The 27321-nt window shown below is 38.7% G+C and overlaps 1 protein-coding gene across 2 annotated transcripts in view; it reads right to left on the reverse strand.

Annotated features, from left to right (window-relative positions):
* Positions 1-27321, reverse strand: part of pds5b (PDS5 cohesin associated factor B) — a 45409-nt gene that overhangs the window by 1703 nt on the left and 16385 nt on the right. For both annotated transcript variants that reach the window (XM_079885249.1, XM_079885250.1), the window contains 26 exons: positions 26369-26495; positions 25563-25643; positions 24847-24987; positions 22393-22508; positions 22186-22280; positions 21682-21827; positions 20110-20261; positions 15646-15759; positions 15284-15365; positions 15127-15175; positions 14862-15001; positions 14651-14766; positions 14466-14571; positions 13618-13778; positions 13223-13346; positions 12888-13046; positions 11586-11654; positions 11163-11299; positions 10080-10203; positions 9051-9255; positions 8404-8518; positions 8018-8150; positions 7659-7778; positions 7080-7142; positions 6853-6995; positions 4570-5037 (listed from right to left, as the gene is read on the reverse strand). In XM_079885249.1, the coding sequence (XP_079741375.1) occupies positions 4570-5037; positions 6853-6995; positions 7080-7142; positions 7659-7778; positions 8018-8150; positions 8404-8518; positions 9051-9255; positions 10080-10203; positions 11163-11299; positions 11586-11654; positions 12888-13046; positions 13223-13346; positions 13618-13778; positions 14466-14571; positions 14651-14766; positions 14862-15001; positions 15127-15175; positions 15284-15365; positions 15646-15759; positions 20110-20261; positions 21682-21827; positions 22186-22280; positions 22393-22508; positions 24847-24987; positions 25563-25643; positions 26369-26495 (3486 nt within the window). The remainder of the gene's footprint in view (positions 1-4569; positions 5038-6852; positions 6996-7079; positions 7143-7658; positions 7779-8017; positions 8151-8403; positions 8519-9050; positions 9256-10079; positions 10204-11162; positions 11300-11585; positions 11655-12887; positions 13047-13222; positions 13347-13617; positions 13779-14465; positions 14572-14650; positions 14767-14861; positions 15002-15126; positions 15176-15283; positions 15366-15645; positions 15760-20109; positions 20262-21681; positions 21828-22185; positions 22281-22392; positions 22509-24846; positions 24988-25562; positions 25644-26368; positions 26496-27321) is intronic.

Consider the following 27321-nt stretch of genomic DNA (forward strand, 5'->3'; position numbering starts at 1 on the left):
CGGGCTGGTCTAAGTATTTCAGAAACTGCTGATCCACCAGGATTTTCACGCACAACCATCTCTAGGGTTTGCAGAGAATGGTCAGAAAAAGAGGAAATGTGAGTGGCAGCTCTGTGTGTGAAAATGCCTTGTTGATGCCAGAGGTCAGAGGAGAATGGCTAGACTGGTTCGAGCTGATAGAAAGGAAACAGTAACTCAAATAAGCACTCATTACAACCGTGCCGAGGTCTGCAAAAGACTCCTGTCAGCTGAGAACAGGAAACTGAGGTTACAATTCACACAGCCCACCAAAATTGGACAAAAGAAGATTGAAAAAAACGTTGCTTGGTCTAATTAGTCTAAATTTTAAGCTAGGTGTACCTAATAAAGTGGCCACACACATATCCATATCCACACACACACATATACATATATACACATACATACATACAGTGAGGAAAATAAGTATTTGAACACCCTGCTATTTTGCAAGTTCTCCCACTTAGAAATCATGGAGGGGTCTGAAATTGTCATCGTAGGTGCATGTCCACTGTGAGAGACAAATTCCCCCCAAAAAATCCAGAAATCACAATGTATGATTTTTTAACTATTTATTTGTATGATACAGCTGCAAATAAGTATTTGAACACCTGAGAAAGTCAATGTTAATATTTGGTACAGTAGCCTTTGTTTGCAATTACAGAGGTCAAACGTTTCCTGTAGTTTTTCACCAGGTTTGCACACACTGCAGGAGGGATTTTGGCCCACTCCTCCACACAGATCTTCTCTAGATCAGTCAGGTTTCTGGGCTGTCGCTGAGAAACACGGAGTTTGAGCTCCTTCCAAAGATTCTCTATTGGGTTTAGGTCTGGAGACTGGCTAGGCCACGCCAGAACCTTGATATGCTTCTTACAGAGCCACTCCTTGGTTATCCTGGCTGTGTGCTTCGGGTCATTGTCATGTTGGAAGACCCAGCCTCGACCCATCTTCAATGCTCTAACTGAGGGAAGGAGGTTGTTCCCCAAAATTTCGCAATACATGGCCCCGGTCATCATCTCCTTAATACAGTGCAGTCGCCCTGTCCCATGTGCAGAAAAACACCCCCAAAGCATGATGCTACCACCCCCATGCTTCACAGTAGGGATGGTGTTCTTGGGATGGTACTCATCATTCTTCTTCCTCCAAACACGTTTAGTGGAATTATGACCAAAAAGTTCTATTTTGGTCTCATCCGACCACATGACTTTCTCCCATGACTCCTCTGGATCATCCAAATGGTCATTGGCAAACTTAAAGGGACACTTCACCCATTTGCATTAAGCTTTGCATTGTTAGAAACCCAGACATACTATTGAATGGTCATGCAACATTTTTTCATTTTCCCCCGAGACGAGAGAAATCTGTATTTACCTCTTTACACTTCCTCCTACAATGACGCAAAAATCGTCATTTTGCGTCATTGTAGGAGGAAGTGTAAGAGGGGGGGATTTCTGTTAAGACTACAAGCACTAGATCCACCCTTTCAAACCCGCCCATAGGGGGTTGGACCTAATGCGCTAACAGACCTATCACAGATCAGTGCGAGTGCATTTGATTTCAACGGCAGAAACCTGCAGAAAACACTGCAGGGACGAAGAAAGCGGAGTAGTAGGGGTTACCATACTCTATTTCCCGGACATGTCCGGCCGTCGAGATCGACAAAAATGTCCGGGATTCAGCTTTTGCTTTCTGCGGTCGCCATCCATTGTTTACATGCTCACCTTTTGTTTCAATCTAACTGAATTCACCCCGATTGGTGAATCTGAATGTAATGTTTACATGAATGCTAAACAAGTGATCGGTTGATTTGCGTTTTAACATTGCTAAGAAAATACCCGCACCTCCGTGAGAGATAGCCCATGAGACCGGTGCATCTCACAGGCGCGCTTCATCAGTAATCACAGTAATACAGGGAGCAGGACGAGGCTAGCGCCGCGGGAGAAAGACGCGAGGCCGGTGGCGTGATTGGTTGAAAGACGCGAGGCCGGTGGCGTGATCGGTTGATGTGTGTTTTACCATTGCTAAGAAAATACCTGCTCCTCCGTGCGAGATACGAGAAAACAGTGCCTCACAGGTGTCGGTCGTCAGTAATCACGCCACCGGCCTCGCGCCGTTCTCCCGCGCCCCTCAGCCTCGTCCTGCTCGCCACAGTAAACATGATGAATGGCGACTGTAGAACGCAAAAGCCGAATCCCGGACATTTTGGGCAAACTCGTCACGGAGACTCACTCGTAGCCTAGCCTTGCCTTGATGTTTTTGTTTTCAACTGTGCGCTGTCTTACCGGTAGGCGTGGCTTGGGAGTGGCCTTGTAGGGCAGCGAAGCAAGTGCATTCTGGGAGTTGTTGTCTTTCATCCACATAAGCCAAACATACATTTTCTGGCTTTTCTCAGTCTAGAAAGCTCCAAATTCAAAAATAATTTCACATTTCTTCTACATAAATGACCCACTTTCAATACACATTCATGTCTCCACGGGTGAAATGACCCTTTAAGACGGGCCTTGACATGTGCTGGTTTAAGCAGGGGAACCTTCCGTGCCATGCATGATTTCAAACCATGACGTCTTAGTGTATTACCAACAGTAACCTTGGAAACGGTGGTCCCAGCTCTTTTCAGGTCATTGACCAGCTCCTCCCGTGTAGTTCTGGGCTGATTTCTCACCTTTCTTAGGATCATTGAGACCCCACGAGGTGAGATCTTGCATGGAGCCCCAGTCCGAGGGAGATTGACAGTCATGTTTAGCTTCTTCCATTTTCTAATGATTGCTCCAACAGTGGACCTTTTTTCACCAAGCTGCTTGGCAATTTCCCCGTAGCCCTTTCCAGCCTTGTGGAGGTGTACAATTTTGTCTCTAGTGTCTTTGGACAGCTCTTTGGTCTTGGCCATGTTAGTAGTTGGATTCTTACTGATTTTATGGGGTGGACAGGTGTCTTTATGCAGCTAATGACCTCAAACAGGTGCATCTAATTTAGGATAATAAATGGAGTGGAGGTGGACATTTTAAAGGCAGACTAACAGGTCTTTGAGGGTCAGAATTCTAGCTGATAGACAGGTGTTCAAATACTTATTTGCAGCTGTATCATACAAATAAATAGTTAAAAAAATCATATATTGTGATTTCTGGATTTTTTTTTTTAGATTATGTCTCTCACAGTGGACATGCACATACGATGACAATTTCAGACCCCTCCATGATTTCCAAGTGGGAGAACTTGCAAAATAGCAGGGTGTTCAAATACTTATTTTCCTCACTGTATATATATATATATATATATATACACACGTATGCGTTTATGGATATATACATAAATATACATATATAACACACTTCAGCCTGTGAAACATTGAAATAAATATCAGTAAATAATGGTAACCTAAATAATATAATAAAGTTGAATAAATAAATACATTTGTTTTATATTTCCCCACAAAGATAAATGTGTCATCATAAATAGCACTCTGAGAGAGATTTGGGACATGAGCAGGACAGATACCATCTCTTGTCTAATATCTTCATGTCTTAAGACTCCATTTTTCTTCATCCTCCCGAAGTTCCAAAGCAAATGACACTTGTTGTAAAAGGTATGAAGAGTTAATTTTATCTTCCGCAGGTGAGAGACATTTAAGCTATAGCCTATTTGATGTGCTGCCAGAGAAAGCAAAACTAAATTACAGGGGTGTGATATGTGCTACACAAATAAACTTTACTGCTTTACCAAAGAAGCACAAACTGTTAAATAGAATTTGATGTACAAGTAAAGGCCCGTTCACACCAAGAGCAATAACTATAAAGATAACTATATTAGCGTCCACACCAGCGGACGATATTGTTCTGTTTATTCTAAGCGTGTGCTGGTCTGTCACTTCCTCGAGCTTGTTACAGCAGGATGGATTCTGAATGGCTGTCAATGTTTTTATCATTCATCAGCTGGATAAAATCGTTCTGAAAGGAATTTCAACGATATTGTTTCTCTGTGCCATTATCGTTATAGATGTGGTGTGAACTCTGCTATTCTTTAATACTGCAAATGATTTTTAGAACTATATCTTAATCGTTATCTTTATAGTTATCGTTCTTGGTGTGAACGGGCCTTAAAAATGTATCTGTCCTACAGCGTTTTTCTAAATTCGTGGAAAATTACCAGATCGCAAAACAGAATACAAAGCCGACAAATGGCTTAAATGTATGTGCCGCTCTCATTCAGCATGAATCCAAATGTTTCCATGGTCGCAACCTCTACTTTCTTTTGTAAACAAAGCTTTGTGCTTCCCTCGTGTTGTAATATTCACGTAAAACAGCATTCACATACAAAAAAAAGGTGTTTTGTCGTACCATCGCTAGTTGCTTTGCAACATTCAAGGAGCAACCAATAAAAACTTCCAATATTAGGTTGAAGGCTATATAAACCTTCAATTCTCGTCAAAATTCTTCATGTCTTCTCCCGATGTTCCAAAGCCACTGACACTTGATTGTCATATACAGTATATATGATCAATGATAATGATAATAAGATGAAAAAGAACAGAAGTGCATGCAGGCAGCCACTCACCTTGGTTTCCGTCCTCGTCTGCCTTTGGGCTTCACCTCCATATTCTCACTGCCTGCGTCATCCTCTTCCTCCTCCTCTTCCTCTTGCTGCTCTTCCTCATTCTCCTCATCTACAGGTGGAGCAGCCTTCCTGCGACCCCTCCTGCCCTTGCTGGGTGTCTCGTCCTTTGCGGCTGCTGATTTGGGCGGCCGTCCTCGCCGCCCCTTCTTGGGTGGGCTGTTCTGTTCGTCTTCGGTCTCCATGGTCGGCTCTGCTATGCTGCTGTCCTCGCCCCACTGGTCCTCAGCATCATCAGTGCTCGTGTTGGCTGCTTTCTTCCGGCCCCGCTTGGGTTTGGACTCCTGGCCCTTGTCGTCTTGGCTGGCTGCTGCGCCTCGCTTGCGCCCCCTGCCGGGCTTTTCTGTCTCAGACGGGCTCTTCATTGAAATGTCTTCATTCTCACTGTGGTCCACTTCAGCCGAGTCCAGTCTGGGGTGAGAAAAGAAATGCACATGTAATGCGAGACAAGTTACTCTTTGAATTTTTTTTTAAATCTCGTTAAAGGCCATGAGCTACTAATTGAAGAATGTGAAGAAACCAAAAATAAAAGACTCAAAGTATGACAAAATTCAAGGCATTTCTCATCAGTTAGTCTTGGTCACATTATAAAGACAGCTACGAGTTTGGCCATTGTAAATCTAGAAAGGACGGCATGAATCATGTCAATGCCATTGAACAGTACATCCCCAGAGTGCTCTTTCAGTGTAGCACAGGTAAAAGGAAACAGCAATTATTGTGCCTTCGTGACGCAGACACATAAAACACTCCATTCAAAAGAATCTCAATGACATCTATTCAATAACCCAGTGACTTGGAGACAGCCACCGCACACCTACCTTTCCTGCTTTCACTCGTGTGGAAGCTGAAAGGCGGTATGATTACAAAGCACTGTGACCTCAATAGAGCTTGTTTAGTCCACAGCAGGATGTTAATACCACAGCCAGACTTTGCAGTATGACAATTTGTGTTAATAACATAAAATGGATTCAGATGAGGTTTGAGATCAAACTGCAGACAGCTCAGTGTTTACAACAATATTTACAGTTTTAAGAGAGGGAGTGTGTCAAATGTTATTTATAACACTTGTGTATTTATGCACACCACCATTGGTTTTACAGGACATCTGGATCAAATTTATGCTACTGAACAGATCATGCAACAAATATGTCGTTTTTAGGAATGTGCTAAACTACATATTTTCAAAATCGCTGGTTAGATGTGTTGTTTCTTGCATTCAGAGCATAAAGAGCAAAAGCTATCTCTAGCCATGATATGGTGTTTTCCCCTACAACCTACCCTGGTAATCCAGAGTTCTCGTGAGAGCACAAGTTGAATTTGCTCAGCGAGTTACTCTGGTGTAGAGTAATGATGCTCATTAAATATGCCCCTCGATCTGAGCTGCACCAATCACATCGGGTAATCTGATATAGGCGGGCCAGAGGCGAGCTAAACAGATGACGACAGCGCTGTGACGTCGAAGTCATTAGTAAACGTTGCAAGATGGCTATGGATGAACACCAGTTGTTTGAAACGGATTTGGCCGCTACAATGAACGAGTTAGACTTGGCTTTTTATCTAAAACAGGAACAGAAGACGGCGCTCGAATCGTTCCTTTGCAAGAAGGATGTTTTTGCTGTTTTGCCGACCGGATATGGTAAGAGTCTAATCTACCAGTTAGCTCCGCTGGTAGCTAAGCGTATGGGGTTTATTGTTGTGATTGGTCGTAGTGTTATCCTATTGCGTGCAGCGAGATTTTCAAATGCATACTTGGTGCCGCCCCTCGAGCTGGTCGATTTTCATTAGTCGACGCCAGACCATTAATCTTTTAGATTTAGGTCTGGATTTCCAGGCTACCAACAACCTATAGTGAGGTCAGATTACAAACAAACTGCTTTTACATGGCTTGTTAATTAATTGGTTTAAACAAACTGCAAAGCGTTTGTACACTTCTCAAATATAAGGTAGACTACCCAGACATGGCGATGAACAGTATTTTTGAACCAAAAATTGTTTACTACAAAAAAAGAACATTAACTGTACTACTTTTGTGTAATCTGCATGCAAATGTAAACTGGAGAATCGTTTTTTGAATTGCTTCATCAAAAAACGAACTTGATGAATGAGAACGAATGAGACTTCCCATCTCTAGTAGAAAGGACGATCTTTCGTAATCGAGTGCTGCCTTGCCTTCCTCCTCAACACAAACACAATTAGCTCACATGTATGTGTGTTTGTGACACTAACCGTCCTTTACTGCGGCCGGGAGAGCTGGGGTTGGAGTTGCTGCTGGCATTGCTGATGGTCTCCATTCGTGAGAGTTTGGTCTGCAGTTTTCCTGTGGCGGACAGAGGCTTGTTCACGGCGCCCAGCACGTTTGCTGCCTTAGGCTGCGGAGAGAATCAGGCAGTCAATCTCACAGTCCTATTGGACTGAAGAAGGTTAAAAGCACAGAATAGAAGGCAAATATGTACCTTTCCTGGGGTGAAGAACGACTTCATCTCAGGAGGCAGATAGTTTTTTGTGTTACTGAAATTCTGAAAGGCAGCGAGGACATTGAAAGATATAGTGAACGAGTGGGAGAAAAATCATTTTGAACAGACATTTTTTTGAAACTGATTTAAAGTCTGTACCAGCAGCAGGTCTTCCACACTTGCTAACCAATCAAAATTTCTATGACTTCTGACTAGATAAAGATGTTAAGGTTTTTTTTTCTTTTTTTGAGACGCACAAAAGAAAATGAAAAAGAAACAAGAAAATGTTCTATACAGTACAGACGTTTCAATTACTCTAAGATTTCATACATTTCTGTGACTTTTCCACTCCAGGGCAGAAACGTGTATGGTTCATGATACATAAATTAAGAGCTGGTGTTTATGGGAGATATGGGTTCAAATCCAGTCACAATCCTATACTGACTCTCTCTCCCCATCCACTTTCCTAGCAAAAAAAAAAATCCCATAATCCAAAAAAAATAAAATAAAATAAAAATTCCCTAGTATTTCAACAACTAAGTCCTGCAGCAGTTCAGCAGAAAGGCAGCAGTTAAGCACCTTGTCCGGTTGTGTGAAGTAGCGTGCAGGCAGTACAGGATCTTTAGGCGACTCGAGACTGTATGTGGTGCTCTTGGAGATGACGATGTTCATGGCTACATCACACACTGTGTACAGTTTCTGGAGAGGAGAAAGAGACAGAAGAGAGATAATTAAGGACAGTGTAAATAAAAACATTTATATAGGCATGGGCGATATAACGGTATAAAATATTTATGACTATAGACATTGACAAGTTTTGTCAGTACTTCATAAATGTCCAGTTCTGAAAATCATTTACATTTCTAAGGTTTTCCCTGTTAGAACAACTTTTGAATAGCCACATGAAAAAAGCAATGCATCCTTCAAACAAGACGGACCTCATTAATCTTGGGATCATCCGGACACTGTCCATCTTTTGTCTGTTTTATGTTTTCCACCATTTTCCTGATAAACGCATGGCTGTTGTTTTCATTTTTGGCCATTAGGATTTCCAAAACAAACCATAAAGCCCTGAAGGGAAAGAGAAGATATGAGAGAGCGAGAGAGAGGAAGGGAGAGAGAAACATCATTTTCAAGATTAAAGGCAGATGGCAACTCTGGAACACCATTTATCAGTGTTTTCGGCAGCCAGCCAAACATCTAACAAGCTGCACATATTGGTAACAAATATCTCATCCAAAGCTTGAAATGACAACCTAATGAAGAGATAAACGTTCTCAGATTAAAGATGGAAGAGAAGCCGGTGGAGCTCGTGTGGACTCACTCTTTGATGTCTTTGAGCTGCTCAATGTCCTGGACTTTCACGTAGTCTGGGTCATGGACCAAAAGGTGAATTGCATATGGCACCACATATTCCGGCAGGAGTGATATCAGCTTCTCTGCAGTACACACACACACATTATGTGAGTATTATAAAATCCTGGACATTTTCCAGGTCCCACAATATTTGACAATAGCATGGGTTTGTACTCTGGTTCATGAATATGAATTATAATTGGAAAAGGTTCACATTCTCAAAGGGTCTGAAACTAACAAATTATTCCAAAAGCAACAGATGAAGAAACCAACACGACGGACTGGATAATCCACCTGACAGGACAGACATAACAACAGAGTCTTCAGCATAATGACCCTGATGAACAGTTCAACAGAGCATCTCAAGATTTCAGTGTGCTGGACGCATGAATATTAACTAATAAAGATCACTAGCACACAAACACACCACATGTGTGTGCCTCTTTAATAAGGAATTTGATTCTGCTTTTGATTCCGGAATGATTCTTTTAGCTTTTAAAAGCGCCCTCACACCCTCACCTCAAATAATAATTAATTAACCAAATATACTGAATAAGAACAGTTTCTTGATTCTAGCTTTGTCTTTAGAGCAGGATTTAGACGGACTGTCCTTACCGCTGACTGCTGCGTGCTGTTTCAGGTACTCCCTGCGCAAGTTGATGTTTTTGACCAGGCACTGACGGGCGTGCGCCCTGCGCTCCTTCACCGGGTCTTTGGCACACAACGTGAACACGGCCAGGTACTCGAGCGGCAGACGCAATCTGCACAGGCCTTTGTGCAGCTTCTGGGCGAAGGCCTGTCGCACCTGATAGCACTCGTCCTGAGAAAGACAAGAGCACTCATTAGTTCCTAATAAGTCATTTAGCTGATGCTTTTCATCAACAGTTTACAAAACACTCCAGGAACAATAACCTTGCAGCGACCTAGTGTTAGGTGCCACCACCAGGTTTGTGCAACGCTGTCCATTCCTGCAGGGTTTAACCTACAATGTTTTTGTTTCCTGTACAGATCAACCTGAAATCAAAATGGACCCCCAATTAATTTCTTAATACACATATTTAGACTTGCTGTGAAAGACTGATTGGTTCCTTCCTCTGAAACCGCTATATTTTTCTTCTGATGTCACTTTTTGGCTGTCAGTTAGCAATATTATCTAACAGCCTGCATATCCTGCTTAAGCTTTGGTTTTGGTCAAACATACATTTGGTCTGGCTCCATTTTAATATGAAACACCCACTTTCAACAATCCAATTAATTCCCACCCTGGTTTTTTTCTGCTTAAACATCCAGTTGTACTCTGAAATAGTCATCCATCTTATAAAAGTAAAATGGATTGTGAATGGACATTCATACTGAGGCTACATCTGCAATAAGAGAGGCATTATTTGGAAGCTGACTTCTGATTTTAACGGTCGGTTTGCAGCTAAAAGTTAAGTGACCCTTAGTGAGGCTTCCTCAAAGATATGTTTATCATAACCTGCACATCAGATAAGACTTCAAAGCGTGGCAGGTGACCAGGAATACAGTGAATCACTAAAAAACCAACCAGCCTGTTAGTCAGAGCAGAGTAACCCATTAAAACAATGTTTTTTTTGGACATTAGACCAATATGCAGTCAGATAAGGAGCCGGCGATGGGTCTTACGTTGATAACGAGGGCGCAGAGCTGGTACTGCTCCAGGGTGATGATCTCATGGTAGCACGGCTCCTGAGCGAGACGAAGAATCGCACAGCCGGCTGCTAGCCGCAGACGAGACATGTCCGGCTTCCTGTACACCCACACACAGAAAGCCAGCACATAAAATCACTCCCACATCACAACATACAAATAAAAGCATCAGTAATGTTTTGCCATGTATGCCATCATTTTCCAGCTAAAGTGTTCATGAATTTATTGTGATGTTGGAGTTTCCTATTAAAATGAAAGTATAATATCCAGCCTTTTTGGTAAAGCACATGTAACAGACTGGGACCCCCCAGTATGAGTTGGGGGGGGTTATAATTAATACATTTGTAAAAACTATACATTAAATTCTAAACAAAACCATACATTTTAACTTTTGACGATTTTATCTTACACTACTGTTCAAAAGTCAGTCAGTCAGATTTTTTAAAAGAAAAAAACGGTACAAATTAAAAAAAAAACTGAAAGAAATTAATACTTTTATTCAGCAAGGATGCATTCAATTCATCAAAAGTGACAGCAAAGAAATGTGTAATGTACAAACTGTTTCTATTTCAAACAAATGCTGTTTTTCTATTCACCCAAGAATGCTGAAAAATGTATAATGGTTTCCATAAAAATATTAAGCAGCACAATTGCTTTCAACGTTGATAATAAGAAAAGTTTCTTGAGCCCAAAATCAGCACATTCGAATGATTTCTGAAGGATCATGTGACACTGAAGATCACATGAATACATTGTATATTAAAATATTTTAAAATGGAGAACAGTTATTTTAAATTCTAATAATTTCACTATTTTTGATCAAACAAATGCAGGCTTGGTGAGCATAAGACTTATTTCAAAAACAAAAAATCTTACGGGATCTTTACAAACTTTTGAACGGTAGTGTTTATTTGTCGTAGTGTAAAAAATGCTGTTTTTGAGTGCTCTTAAAACCATGAAATTTACCTATATTTTTTATTTTGCATCACTGCTCATGGTAGTCACTAGTGAAGGGTTTGGAACTATGCATTTAGGGCATTGACTCAAAGTGCCACTCACCCCATCTTGCCCTGCTCCGTCAGATCCCCATCGCTGCTCAGGATAGCCGTCAGCATTCTCAGAGTGGAGTTGCCAGATTTACTCTGGTTGTTCTTCACGCCGAGCAGCCACCTGACCATCAGTTTCAGACCCTGAATCTGAAACACACACAGACAGAGGAACATTAAACTCATAATTTACTCGCTAGTAACTAGGATCTCCTGAGACTGCAAGCTTAGGTGTTATTTATTTAAAATATAATGACACCTATTTGAAGGTGAAAAAAAAAAAAACCTAAAAGATGAAAAGAAGAACCTGTCTAGCCATATCTGTTGGGAATCAATGCAATACAGACTGAGATGTGATTTACTCTGGGAAAATGAATAATAAATAGTAAAAGACAAATCTTAGCTGAAGTTGTGATTTATTTACGGAGCGTCTCACCTTAGCCAATGTTTCAGGAGAGACTTCATCATCCGGCACCCACAGCTTGGTGGTTTTCTTGCCAGCAATCTTTGCAGCAAACAGAAAATCTAGATCAGTATCAGATGCCTCAAAAACCAGAGAGTGTGGAGAACCCTTTATTGCTTGGTCTGAAAGTTTGCTAACAAGGCTACAACTAAAAATAAGCACACTGCTTGTAATAGAGGCGAGGAGACAAATGATGTGTCACACGTCTATGTGTATTAAAGCACACGACTTGATTTAAAACTGCTGCAAAATTAAATAAATATGTGCCCACAAGGTCAATCAAATGAGATCAGTAAACGGGATCTCATCTGTTTGATACGTTCTGAACTTTCTAAGGCATTTACTCTCATAATTATACTGGGTTGATTTGAGCCTTAAGCAAGCACACACCCATAAAATCACATTAATTAAATGAGTCTAAATTAGTTCATGCTACAGGCAAATAAACAACACATGCATATTTAATGCTGCTCTCTTGACCGGCTATGGTATTCATTATCAGCAGTGCTTTCACGATCATGAAACTTTGGCTGATGATTCATTGTTATACAAATAATTGTGATTAACAATTTAAATGTCTAATGTTTTTGTTATTTTTTTCCCATGTTAGTTCATGTTCATACTAACCTTAAGAACAGTCATTATTTATATTGAAGTTAGAACACACACACACAAAGATTTCCCTTGAGGCTTTATAAACAAATATTAACATTTAATCAAATGAATATTCTATTTATTATTTTTGGCATATTTTTTCAGTAACATTTCAATCCAAAATATACTTAAATAAAAAAATACAAATTATATATATATATATATATATATATATATATATATATATATAAAATGTAATATTTATTATTGGTATTATGATATTGGAATATTTTTTTTTTTTAAATATTGGAATATTCTACATTGGAACAGTAATATATCCAAGTCAAAAATATATTTACTATAAGTTATTTACTTTTAATTTATATGTATATTCTATTTTTATAATTTATGCCCATCCTGTAATGGCCAGAAAATACACAAATGTTTATTTACAAAAAAATAACTCTGGGTTCACAATGTATGTTACAGTGAAGCAATCCAGAGGCGTTTATACATCAAGTTTCTGAGTTAATTTTGAGTCCTCGCATTCTGCACTACTTCACCAGAAGGGGAGATATAAAAATGTGCATTTCTATGCAGTGCATCACACTGATTGCTGTGTCCTCTCATCAAAATTCAGGCTTTATTGCGGAAACAGTAATGAGCAGTGCAGTAATTTACCCGGTCGTTCATTAGCAGGTCTTTAACGATGAAATTGGCCACTAAAGATTTGAGCGGAGCTGCAAACTGTTCCGGGGCCAGCATGGCCAGGTGTCCCAGTGTCGTTAAAGGGGTGATGAGCTGTTCCATGTTGTCTGTGTCTAGACTCTTATACAGAGGCTGTGGGAGAAAGAATTGGTTAGAATGTCAGGCATCCAGGTAAAATTTTAAAGTGAACATGTGAAGGTCTCGTTCACATTAGCCAAAAAGGAAAGTCATTTCAGAGGAACAGCAAAATTACAAAAACATTATTCCAGATATATTTTAGACATCAAGACTATTCCTCACAATCTTACCTCAAATATCTGTGCAAAGTGTGTATCTCTGTTGGAGAACATGGCATGGATACAGTGGATGGCATATTTGGCCTGGCGAGGAGGACCCTTCTTTGCTTTCTGCTGCAGTACTGGTAACAGGACTCTAGGGGGCAAAAAGAAGTAAAACAGGCAGAAGTGAATGGCAACATCCACTTTATGGATGACTGTACAGCACAATAGAAAATGGTTTTCCAATTTCAAGCGGCAGAGCATCTCAGAAATCACAAAATGAGAAATGGTCTTCAATAAATATAAGTATGATTAAAACGTTTGAAGTGGTGGAACAATTCGAGCAGCATCACTCCTCTAGAACGAAAGCCCAGATGTGCTCTTCTGAACAGCCCGTGGGGTCCATGAGACAGACTCAAACTTACGATTTGATGTGTGGGAAGCTCTCCTCCAGTTTGTTGCCAGTGTTTTTGAAGATCTGCAGTGCGGCCTCTGCAACCTTTTCATCGTCCATCTTCAGACAGCCCAGCAAAGACTCGAAGGTTTCGGCAGAATGAAACGACACAGGGTGAGTGAAGGACAGGACCTGAGGGGCGTAAAGACACTTCAGTACACCAATGAACACATACCAACAAATTAATAATAAAAAGAGTTTACATTCTATTAAATGTGTATATTAAAGTCTGAATGATATTGTCTGCTGGCATTTTATTGGGCCGTTAATATTTCTAAAGATGGTCTGTTTCTCATTTAAAATACAGTAGTATTGGCAAGTTTGACTCAGTACATGAATAGGTGAATCAAGTTTTAATCAATTCATTGAAACAGTTTGCACATATTCTTGGTAATGTTACCAGATGTTTCATAGTGATTTAATTCTTATATGTAACATTTGAATCAAACAATAACTGTTTGGTTGAATTAATGGTTCATCTGAATTGGAGGAATAAAATAAAATAATAAAATAGAATACAATAAAATAAAAATAAAAATAAAATAGTAGACCATGGCGCTAGCACATAAACTGAAAAATGTACCCTTAAATTCAATGTAAATTGCTTTGGATAAAGAAGACACCAAATGTATTAAAAATAAAAACAAATAAATAAAATGAAAATAAATAAACCCAGTAGCTATACTGGATCAACAAATTCAGAAAAAAATCTGACTCAATCCAAATATTGATATGCATGTATGTTTCTGTGCTAATGGGATTTAACAGCGGCACGGACACAGTCCAATGCGGTAATGGGCCTAGTAGAGGTTTATTTACTTTCAGAAGCTCCAGGCCGGCTCTGATTGCTTGCTCAGTCGGGACTCCCTCATCTTCATCATCAGCAGTTCCTTCTATAGATTTGTTCACTTGTTTGATAAGTGCACTGCAGAAAGAGAGGAAGCAGTGAGACAGCGCGCAAATTATGGTACATTTATTCCCGGTATTTAAAAGTCTTAATGTACCTGATAGACTCTGTGTCGATATGAACGGGTGCTATCCTCTCCAATAAAAACTTCACCATCTCTAGGAAAGGGTTGCTGGGCTGTTTGGGGCTGCCCAGTTTTTTGGTGATTTCTTTCTGTGGAGTGCAAACACAGCCACAAACTGAGACAACTTAAACTACAAAAGATAAAAAACAGATTTTTCTGCAAGGCGAAGAAATACGGTTCTTACCACGCAGACCTCGGCCTGCTTACACGAGCAGGATGGGCTCACGAGAGTCTCCAGCTGCTTTCTGATCTTCTCGTCCTCCTCAAGAACCTGAGCGAGCTTCTTCACAAAGTCCTGCGTCTTCCCCGGGTCTGGCAGGTTTTCTTTAACACAGAGATGGAGACGGAGAGATGTTTCCCCCTCAGTGAACGTTTTTCTTACACAAAAAGCTGATTGTATTTGACAGGAGATTAATCTAACAGCACTGCAGAGAACAAACACGACTTACTTGTGATAACCATGACCTTTGAGAACACGGCCTTGTTGTAAGAGTCAGACTGGGGGGATAAAGGAATTCAAGAATGTTCAACCAGGAGTACAACATGTAATATAGAGAAATCAGAAAAGCTATAACCAAAACCAAACAACTGAGAGGAAAAACCAACTTTTGGCTGTTTAACAAGATCCAGAAGATCTTTGACATGGTGTCTCAGCATGTTCTGACACTTCCACATTTCATTCAGAGCTCTATAGGAGAGATAGACCACAACAACCACAATCAACATTCCATGTCTGCAAATACATCTTCATAAACTCTTTTCAGACCCACAAGCACCTTATAAAATCCTATTTTCCATTAAAAACATCATGAAACAATTTTACTTCCATAACATGATGCATTTCGAAATTAAACAATGTTTAACAGAATGGGGCTTTTTGTTTGCAGGTTGCATGGTTCAAAATCATCTACTCAATTTCTGCACAAGCAGATGTTTTAGATGAATAAAACAAGAATTACTGCACCTACTTGACAGCATTTCCATCCAATGTGGCGTACAAGTAATATAGGCACTTCATTCGCTCTGTAGTCTCTAGATTGTGAGGCACGAGATATTGGGCGAAGATCCTCTCCACAAGCAACCTAGCGAAAAAATCAAATCAGATTGAATCTCTTATATATATCTCTAATTTTTTTTCATTTACATTCTTTTGAGATTGCATATTGTTTTCTTTGACATGTCATTACCCAAATTTAACTGAGCTTAGACAGCATTCGAGTGAGCTCAAATCTCAAATTGATGACCCAATCATAAAACGAAATTGCATTTGCACACAGTTGTCATCGCATGCTTTAATAATGCAATAACATTATAAACCAGCTCATCAGTGAGGAGTTCAAATGGGTAATCTGAACAAGCTGCATGCAACACGCCATGAAAGCTTGAAAATGAAAAGTACTTTGGTTGCAGAGCACAAAAAACATCAACAAGGTCAGAAATGATTACAAGACGGGATAAGGAATCATGTTTCAAACAATGACCGCAAATTAACTCAGCATGTGCATTTAAATTTGAAAAGAAGTGAAACAAGTTGTGAGCCCGAACTGCGAGACCATCTCTGCATTTCATCCTGTGGCTCCATTCTTGGGTTTAAAGTGAAGAGAATCTGTGGTCATCTTTGGTGGATTTTTGCAGCTGATACAGACTACCGATTTCAAAATAACTAAAAGTTATTTTGCTGTTCTAAATGCTGTTGTTTTCAATTCAAAGAATTCTGAATATATTATGGTTTCCACAAAAAGGTAACGCTTTAGTTAAGGGTCCAATTCTCACCATTAAAGGTAGGGTAGGTAGGATTTTTCAAAAAAACTTTTTTTCAAATTTGTTTAAACTGTCTTTATATACCAATACATAATTAAAATGTAAGTGCTCTGAAAAAGAGAGTATAAAAATCGAGTGACTGTAGACCTTTTAATCTGCAATAAACACAGCTCATTATTTCCATCCGGGACGAAACAATTGATTGGTTTGGGCGACTGTCAGTCTCTCTCGCAACCATGGCTACCACCCCGTTGCTACAAGATCTGCCCATATGCGCGCACTCCTCTGCTTCGCCCTCGACCCCGGACCTGTCCTCGAACCGACGATGCGGTACTTGTCTCCGGAGTGTAGTCCTCATCAGAGTCAACAATGTTTTCATCATGGAAACTCGCAAAACACCATATGTTAAGAATCTTACACAAAATTCACCTTCATCACAGTGTAACTGATGGTAATGGAAAAACGTGTATCAATGCAACCTGTTTTTAGCTTTGCCTTATAAATATAGCTCATTACCTATAAATATAGCTCGTTACCGAATCAAACAAAATATATTTTAAACTTTACCAGTATCGATATGCTAGCTTGATAGTGAGTACTAAAAGCCATCTTATTTGTTTATATTCATAGTGATAAAGTTAGGTATTTTATTACATGTGATTCTGACATGATGTCACTGCATGCACTGCGCTCTTTCCTCTCCACTCGTCTCAGGTAAATAAATGCGTCTTCCAGCTGAGCCTGAGCGTTTGGCGTTCATGTGTTTTGGGGGCGTGGCTTTGGAAGGAGCTCAGAAGGGAGGGGGTGGAGTGAATGGAAATAATTAGCTGTGTTTACAACAGTCGTGAGAGGTCTACAGACACTCGATTTTTTTCAGAGTACTTACATTTTAATTATGTATTGGTATATAAAGACAGTTTAAACAAATTTGGAATGTTTTTTTTTTAGAAAAATCCTACCTACCCTGCCTTTAACTAGGTGATTATTAACATGCATATTACTAGGATATTGGCTGTTTATTAGTACTTTTAAAGCACATATTAATGTCTTTTTCTGCATGACCTTATTCTACATCCCTTAATCCTACCCAATACCTAAACTTAACAACTAACTTACTAGCTATTAATAAGAAGTAATTACGAGTTTGAGGCAAAAGTTGTAGTTAATAGTTATAGTGAGAATTGGATCCTAAACTAACGTGTGAACAATGAAAATATTAAGCAAGCAGCACAACTGTTTTCAACACTCATAATAATAATGTTTCTTGAGCACTGTGGGATTACAAATTTAAGAATGTTTAACATCTGCTGATTTTATGTCCTTGCATAACATAACATGAAAAACTAAGGTAGACTACCTTGAATTTAGCATTTAAGGTCGTCAGTCTGGTGCTTTGTCTCCATTTCTAAGCACTGCCTCCTACAATCTATCTATATAAACTACAATGTGCACTGCCGTAGTTAGACTTGATGACTGCAGCTACCGACAGCTCGTCTTCTCAATAAAGAATCCTGCTGAAAATTCGACCAAGTCTCCTGGTCTTCGCTTTGAGTTTCCTACAGCACCAAATCAGCATATTAGAATGATTTCTGAAGGATCGAGTGATACTGACAACATTACAGGACTGCATTTTTCTATTAAATAAATGTATCTTTGGTGAGCACAAGAGACTTCCCAAAAACATAGCAAAAATCTTACAAAGCCACATCTTCAAGATATAGATAAGTAGCTGGTTAACCTAGATCAAGTTTGCCTCAAGTTTACAAGTATGATTTTCAATTCTCTTTGAACAATTATTTTGAATGGTATGGAAATAAAATCAATATGCCCTTATTTTTCAGCAAAAGAGTTTATGAATATAGCCACCATAGTAATATTATCTGTATCATTTTTAGCCATCACTGCAAATTAAAAATCTAATAATTTAACTGCTGCAACAATTTTACCAACTATAATTAAAACCCTTTATAAAAAGACAATGCATTAAAATGTGTAAAATATTCACATAGCCCACAATGTGCAATATAACAGCCTTATAATGCATTATATAAACAGGCACCAAGCAATGCGTTACTGAATCTGTGTTAGCAAGCGTCTGTCTGGTGACATCACTATTCTTTCTTTATGACTGGCCTTGACTTCAGCTCTGCAGAATCACTCAACACAGGTTCAAGCTGAGGATTTTCACAGTCCTCTTGCTTTTAGCCAAAGCACACAGACTCTCAGAGGTCATTTTTCTATGTTCTCATTTGAGAAACATGCCCACTGGCTGTCAATGAATCTAAAAGTCGCCTCAAGCCTTAAAAACATGACTGGATTTTTAATGTCGAGGACGTGCCACGGCATCAGTACCGTCGAAGAGGTTTCTCTGTAAACTGCACCATCTCAAATCCTCTGTCCACCAGTGGTCCTTAAATTCCAACAACTTGCGAAATATCTTATAAAGTTCAATTACCCAGCAGAGCTCCTTCATACAGGAGATCCAGCTTTATAACAAGCTCTTACTGTAGACTTGCTGCGGTAGTCGGTATTACCAGTGTTACAAGGTGGTCGGCCATACACGATTACATTACTTGGCCACTGTGGCACTGCACCCACTGTCTTTTTGCTTTTTTATAGAAATAAAAACCATTTAGTTCAGTTGTATAACAGACACTACAATTTTAAACTGAAAGCGCCTGGTCTGCTTCATACAGTACGAACTGCAGAGTCAAATTTCACTTATGTGACGAGAGTAAGGAGAGATGACTGACAGGACAATGGCGGAGGATTTGGTGTGCAACATATCCTGAAGCGTCATTGACTAATATCTTGTAAAATGTGTGGTCAGTAGTACCGCCGCTCCCTATACACAGAGTACACGTGATCGCAAATTCAATAGCGAAAGTGCGCATTCAAAACACCCCCTCCCCCGATGTTATCGGTAATTCCAGTGTTGTGTTGTCACTATATTGTATATATCTTACAAACTTCATGGCACATTCAAAGCCTGTCAGAAACCAGCACTCTTTTTCAATAGCATCTTAAACCAACACGAAAAAGCAGCATTTTTGAAATTGCAACTTATGCAACTTAAAAATGTGTCAATGTTTTGGTCCTACACAAACTTTCTAAGAAAAAAAAGTTCAAGCGTAATTTCAGGTTCCGAAGCACATTTCAATATTTGATGCTAAAACTCACAGTTTAGAGAGCCTAGGGCCATCGCAAAGACAAGTATGATATCTCAGGACACCCATTCAGAGATATCCGTCAAGTGTGCATGAGTGCGAGCACGAACATCAAGTTTCTGGCTGCAATTCACTTATTGGTAACCGGTGTCTTTAATAACAAGGGTTTCTGAATTCTACATATAGCCCCTTTAAGATTTGGGCTGTTTAAATAAGCATTGAAAACATTTCAATCAATAGTCAAAATTTTCAATCAAAATCTGAGTCAATTACTTGATTTACAAACTATGATTTAAGGCTTAATTAATTACAATTACATTACCATAGATAACCATGTATATAATCCATCAAAGACCATTTTTGACCAAAGAAAATCGAGACTTATTTGCCAAGTACTGAATGGAAGCAGCATTAACCATTGACATAATATATAAACCACTTGAATTTAAAATAGCCATGGACATCATACTAATATTAAAAGACCTCCTGCTAATCTTTACTCACCGGTCGTCGATGCTGTTCTGGTAGTAAATATGGAGCAGTTTGTCTTTGATCCAGGAGATCTGCTTGGCTGCCTCTTTGCCGGCCTCCGCCTGTAATGCGTACTTCTTATAGATCTGAGCCAGGCCCATCATAGCCTCCTTACGGACCCGCCACTGCAAGATAACACACAACAAGAAACTCTACTCAGTGAGATTATTCTACTCCCGTGTAAAAATCATACCCTAGAGCCAGCAGCAATAAAAACACCTTGGTCAGCAGCCCATTTAAGTCAAAAAATATATTTTACAGGGACAAGATGTTATTGTTTTGCTGATTTTTTAAAATTTATGCATTAGAAAAATAATTAAATTAAAAAATAGAAAACTTTACATTTTATCTGAAGCACAACGTTTCATTATCAGTAGACCGTGTACTTAACTTTTATAAGAGAATGAACTACTAATCCAGTAACGCACTGCAAGTGATGTAATCAAATGAGCCATAACAATACAATATTAAACACTTTTCAGAAGTGAATAAAATAGTAAAAAATAATAATAATTAAGGTTTGCAAAAAAAAATTTTTTTTAAAACAAGTCTCTTATGCTCACCAAGGCTGCATTTATTTGATCAAAAATACAATAAAACAGTAATATTGTGAACTATTAGTATTACAATTAAGTGTTTTCTATTTTAATGTTTTTTTTTAAATGTAATTTATTCCTGTGATGGCAAAGCTGAATTTTCAAAATCATTACTCATTATTCAGTGTCACAAGACCATTCAGAAATCATTCTGATGTGGTGCTCAAAAAACATTGTTATCATCATCATCATCATCAAAACATTTACTGACCACAAACTTTCGAATCATCTGGAATTCATAAAAGAATCTATAGCCAATTATGATTAAAAACGTTGTCTTGGTGGGCAGCTCACTACATTTTGGAACATGTCTACAGTAAAACAGTAAAAAATGAATACAATAAGAAAGAAATCATATTTAATCTAGCCTGTAGTCACATTATGCCTCAGCATGAACATGTCAGAGAAATTACTGCTTTTAAGATTTTACCAAGTCATAAAAACATCCATTTAGCTACAGCTGAATCTAAATAGCCCGATATAACCATTCCTGCATATAAAGCCACAGCTTATGTATGGCAAGCTACAGAAGCAAACAAGGTGTAATAGGATGAGATGGAAATACGCCTTGACTACTGCGGTGTCATTTGTCCAGGAACACAGGGGGCTCTTCGATTAAATTTCTCCCTGAAAGCATTTTGAAAAGGCTGAGAAATGGTTATAGTCCAATTTATATCATTCCGTCCCCTCCAGCTCGGGTGGCTAAAGGAGACTGCTGATTAAATTATAGGGAGAAGAAATGGAGTGTGTCTGGAAAGAAACAAGAAGCTAATGTATTCCAGCTCGACTCTGCCCTGAATGCGAAGATGTCAAAGTCTCTGGTTCGTTTGGGGTACTAATGGGAGAAAAGGCCCTCAGATATTATGCATGAAATAAAATGACCTCAGCACTAATAAAGACTGTTTAGGATACAGCAAACAAACATGCACAAAGAGAGCGTGGCGCTTACCCGTTTATCTAGAGTCCTCTCCTTCACAAAGTTCAGCAGGTGATCGTTGACGAGAGCGAGGTCCTTTTTGGAGGCAGTCACAATGGACACAATGACGTCGTGTCGAATTGCCTCCTCTGGGTCATGTGACCTTACTTTCAAATACTCTGCAGAAGAAATAATTACATGCACAATTTGGTTTGTGCATTCACATAATTTTCTATGCAAATTTAACTGAAAATTTTAAATAAATTAACAAATATACACAAACACATATACATATATATATTTAAAAAAACATTACAAAACAAAACATTGTGTGATGCATTCAATATATTAAAAGATAGATAGATAGAATTCAATATATTGTTAAATGTTTGCAGTGGATGGATTTTTATTTTGTTTTTATCATTATATTTTAATATAAATATGAATTAAAGGAGTTCCATTTCGGTTTCGTGTTGACTTTAATGCTCATTCGTGAAATAAAAGGGTTGTGAAAGTTAGTACGGGAACAGTTTGTACCAGTAAGATCTTTTGCCAGGTCTGGATGGTTCATCAAGCAATGGCTGGCAAACTTCACACATTCCAGTCGAACAGGGACGTGGATGTCATTAAACCTAAGGAAACATAGATGGTCAAAATCGTTCAGCTGCGTCTTGCTGTTGAAATGTTTATCAGTTTGTGTAGAGAAAGAAGCAGGTAATTGGATGTGTGGTGTGTGAGCTGTACCTCCCAAGGTAGCACTGCCAAAGAGGTTTGTTCTGTGAAGCGAGCTCTGAATCTTTCGCACCAAACATCTTAGCCAGGAGCTTCACAACTTGCAGGCGTTCATCGTTATCATTGCTCTACAAAACAGACATGAGGATTTCCTGGTGATATAACTGCAGAAACAAGGCCCATGGCCATTAATTATAACACAAAACCCTCCCGAATGAACCCATTTAGCCTCGTCATCATTGTGCTTTGCATCAAAACAAAAGAATAAAGGCATGACGTCAAATACGGTACGTTGAACAACAAGCCCCTAACAGACCGATAGCATTCATTCATACGTTAATCACAAACTCAACCTGCTTTTGTAAGTGTGTACAAGTTTAATAACATGACCAACACAATAGAAAGTAATCGCCTTCGCTAGTTTTTGAAAAATGCTGTGCTTTCAGGCCACGCTGGATTAAATCTCATGTGAAAGAAAATGAAAGAAAGGATCATTGACTTGGCTGAAGTGTAATCATGTTCACGCAGCATGTCAGCATCTTTCCGCTCGGGAATGTCAAGTCCATATTAGATGTGGGTTTTATTGCTTAAAAGTTTCTATTAACTTCCAGTTAACTCACAAACAACTGAGCTGAATTTTCCATTTGTGAGATTAACACATTTATTCTCAGGTAAGCCACAGAAGGCAGAATTTATTTGGTCATTTAAACACTTCTCCATATGTCATCAGGTTCTGACCACAGTTAATACACACAAGGTTTTTGACCCCCACAGGCCACAAGAAAAGTTGTAAACAAGCTTCCGTGGTGTTGTGAGATGTTAATCATGAGCTGTCAAAGATGTCCTAAAGGCTCAATAAAGGCTCAATTACAGGGCTACCTGCTTTCTATGCTTTCTTAGAAATAGCCATCCAAACCTAGACCAATAAGCAGCCTGACATTAGAAGGGGAAAGAAAGATTTAGTAGTTCAACTTTGTCCTAATCTAACAAGACCTTCAATAAATGATACCCAATAATAAACCAATCATATGGTTTCAAATATTGGTTTCAAATATTGAGGGCCAATGGCTGATATAATGCATGTAAGAAATGTAATATAAATACAATTACTTACTACTACTACTACTACTACTACTACTACTACTACTAATAATAATAATAATAATAATAATAATAATAAAATAATAATAGTAAATATAACAAAATAACTTTAAATATCGTCATTGGTGGACAAGTTTTTCTGTTTGGCCGATGTGTTGGAAGCGGGACTTTTATTTTGACCTGTGATGTGAACTTGATGTGATCTGAGTTCAGCTTTACTGGACACGCATGATCGTCAAACTTTAAACCCTTGATTTCCAACTATGCTGCGCTATATTCAGTTGCCCACTATGTCATATTCCTGTTATTTTCATGGTGTGCTGTATGTAAAATTAGTTACACCTTGTCTTTATTTGAAAAAACATGATTCAGTGCGCACAAACTTGCCATATTAGGGTGTCCCCAGTTGGTTACAGTGATTACTTTCTTTTTATTCATATTAAAGAAAGAAAAAAGCAATTTGTGAAAAATACTGTAATACGATTACAGAATCAAGAAGTTGTCATCTAAAGTAAGTCTGTTTAATTTTTAGATTTATTTTTTAATATATTTTCAAATTATATGTTGTTAAATATTAATTCAAATAAATATAAATCGGCTTTATATCGTTCTAAGATCCTGCTCTAAGATATCGGCAATCAAAATAAATAAAAATGTATCGGTCGAACACTATTTATTAGTACTTATAAAGCACATATAAATAAATGGCTTATTCTGCATGTCCATATTCTACATCCCTTAATCCTAGCCAATACCTAAACGTAACAACCATACTAACTAATCAGCAGTAATAGTTTGAGGCAAAAGTCATAGCTAATAATTAGTTAAAAGTGAGAATTGGACCCTAAACTAAAACGTGACCATTTTTCCTGCTGTACCGAACTCATATCGAACATGACCCCAAAACCAAGGTACGTTCCGAAACGTGATTTATTTTCTGTTTACCATTAGACCCCTATCATCTAAATAAAACCACACACTGAGCCCAAAAAAGTTATTTTCAAATAGCTAATGCCAGTATCAAGAAATCAAAGGTGCCACTGGCTGATATAATGTATAATAATTTTATCAATAAGTAAATTAATAATAATAATGAATGAAAACCAAAAATGGGGGAAAAAACACTTTTTTTCTGCACACTATTTCGCTAAAATATTTTGGAAACAGAAAACAGGAATTATACATTCATAATGGCTGTTGTTAGATTTTGGAACAGAGAAATAGATCTTTTGAAAAACTCAAAATGGCCAAATATCAGTCTAACAATTACACAAAAGCAAAAAGACCTCAAGGCACAGACAGACAGTTTTATCGGAGATCCCCAAAAACAGCATAATGCCATGTATCGTTAAAAAGCCATCTCACCTTAAGCTTGAACTCCAGCTGTGGCAGGACGGACAGCAGTAGATGGCTGTCGATGTTGTAGAGCTCCAGGATTAGGTCAAAGACATGTTCCGACAGATCACTGACTGAAGTCTTCCCCAGCATCAGCACCTGGTTAAAGAACTGAGACACCAAACTGCACATCACACACTCGCATCCATCAAAGTCTACCATGCTGCATTGGAGAACCCTTTAAAACTCACTGCATATCCGTCTGGCAGCAGCTCTTCACATGCTGTTGATTAGAGATTAGTTTGAGGAAGCTGCTATTAGATCAAAACAAAAGAGTAAGTGGCTTCATCTTTGGGCTAGAGGGGCTGTCTCCAACAGAGCGCAGATGTATGAAATAGAAAGAAAATTAGGCCTTTCTGATCTATTAGAGTTATTGAGAAGGATTCTCCTCTGGTAAGGACCTCCGCACTATCTCTGGCACTTTTAATGAGCACTGCAGGGAATAAGGTTCACAGCATAATAGCGCTGCATGCTCCTGCGGGTGTTACTGATAAATGTGTTTAAGCTCAACACTTGGTTAATGTTGCAAGCCTCAACATGGACGTTCATTAGGGATTATTCACGATTTAAATAAACGAGAAGAACTTACTCGCACCCTTGTAAGTCAGCATGATTTTGGCACAGCCGACAAGAGATAGGGTGTATGTTTTATGCAAAGTTAACTATTATAAATCACGTTTACTCACGTTGGTAATGTATGGCTCTATGGCCTGAGCGGTTCTCTTCAGCAAGGCTTTGGCCAGATCGTACGCTTGCTTGTTGAGATTCTGCAAGACAAGATGGAGGAAATTAATAATTAAGGTATGTGTGTGAATCTCATGAAACCTGTCAAGAACATGTCCTGGTCTTATTTTAAATAACATTAAATTAAAAAAAATAATATTAATAAATTAAAAATACATTTCAAAATGACTGTAAAATAACTTGAAGATAATCAAATTTGACATGGAAATGATTAAATAAGCCTTATTTTCTAAATATGCACTAAACAAAAACAACATTAAGTTTACTTCAAACAAAACTAAACCCAAGAAGCTAAAGTTCTGCTAAAAGCTTCATTGTATTATCCACATTAAAATTCATTATGTAAAATTAAAATGTAACGTAAAGTACATGACTGTTCATAAGTAATGACTTTTTAAATGGCTTTGCAATGCACGCAACAAATTATGTAAACACATTAATACAGTATTACAGACATGCAATTATAGGCCACACACACATATATCTATACACGAGGGTGTGTGTGTGTGTGTGTGTGTGTGTGTGTGTGTGTGTGTGTGTGTGTGTGTGTGTGTGTGTGTGTGTGTGTGTGTGTGTGTGTGTGTGTGTGTGTGTGTGTGTGTGTGTGTGTTTGTGCTTGTACAACTATCTTTGTGAGGACCAGGTTGAGTTTTAGACCATTGGAGTGAGGACAAAGAGAGTAAAATGAGTGTGTGTGTGTGTGTCTTTTTTTTTTTTATGAGAATCAAGTTTATTTGTTCTCTTGTACCTTGTGTGCTGGGACCAGGTTAACCAGAACAGTATCCAGGAGTTCCTGCGAGACAGAGTCGCCCTCGCAGACAATTGAGCTCATGAGATCCACCATATGCATGTGGACTTTCTGGTTGTGTCCATTGCTAAAAATAAATAAATAAATCATGGTAAAATCAAGAACTGACCTAAAATCAGGTGCACCAGGCAATCAAAGTGAAGAAGCGCAAGATGGGAAGCAAGCGCAATGGGGCAGAGAAAACAGAAACACATCTAGGTTTTTCCATTTACACATGAGAGCAGAGCACTGCAGTGTCCCGCTCATAGAGGACATTTCCAACTGAGTGAACATCAGTGGCGAGATGAATCGCCCCATATGCAGCCTTTATAGCGCACATGCAATGAAGGGTTTCCACCTGGGATTCGCACGCATCATTGTCATCTGACCGAATGCAGGGAAATAATATCGCCGAGCAGGAGGCTGACAGTTCATTAGGACATAACAAATAGGCTGCAGCTTCACATTTGCATCTCAAACAGAAAACAGCAAAATAAGGAGGTGCTTTACTGAATTATGACAGTTGTTATTGAAAGATTCAACGTTGCACTCTCTAACCAAATGGCAGCACTATTACAGGATTACAAAAACTACTGGGTCATGTAATTATAAAAAAAAATTAAAAATTAGCAAATATCGCTCAAAACATCAAAAAGTTTCCCAGAAGTCTAAAATATCTTAATGTTCTTGGTAAAAAAAAAATGTTGGTAAGTGTGTTTGTTCATATGACTATATGCATTTTCATAGTTAAATGAAATTTAAAAATTATTGATTTTCATTTTATGTAATATTCACCCTTAAAGGGATACTTCACCGTTTTTTCATATTAAACGAGGTGCTTGGAAGCACTTCGACTTGGCGCAGTAATATCTTCACTAGAGGGAGCGGGGGCCGGTGAGAGGATTTTTCACGAG

This window comes from Squalius cephalus (genome assembly GCF_949319135.1).
Source record: "Squalius cephalus genome assembly, chromosome: 11".
In the NCBI taxonomy this organism is placed as follows: domain Eukaryota; kingdom Metazoa; phylum Chordata; class Actinopteri; order Cypriniformes; family Leuciscidae; genus Squalius; species Squalius cephalus.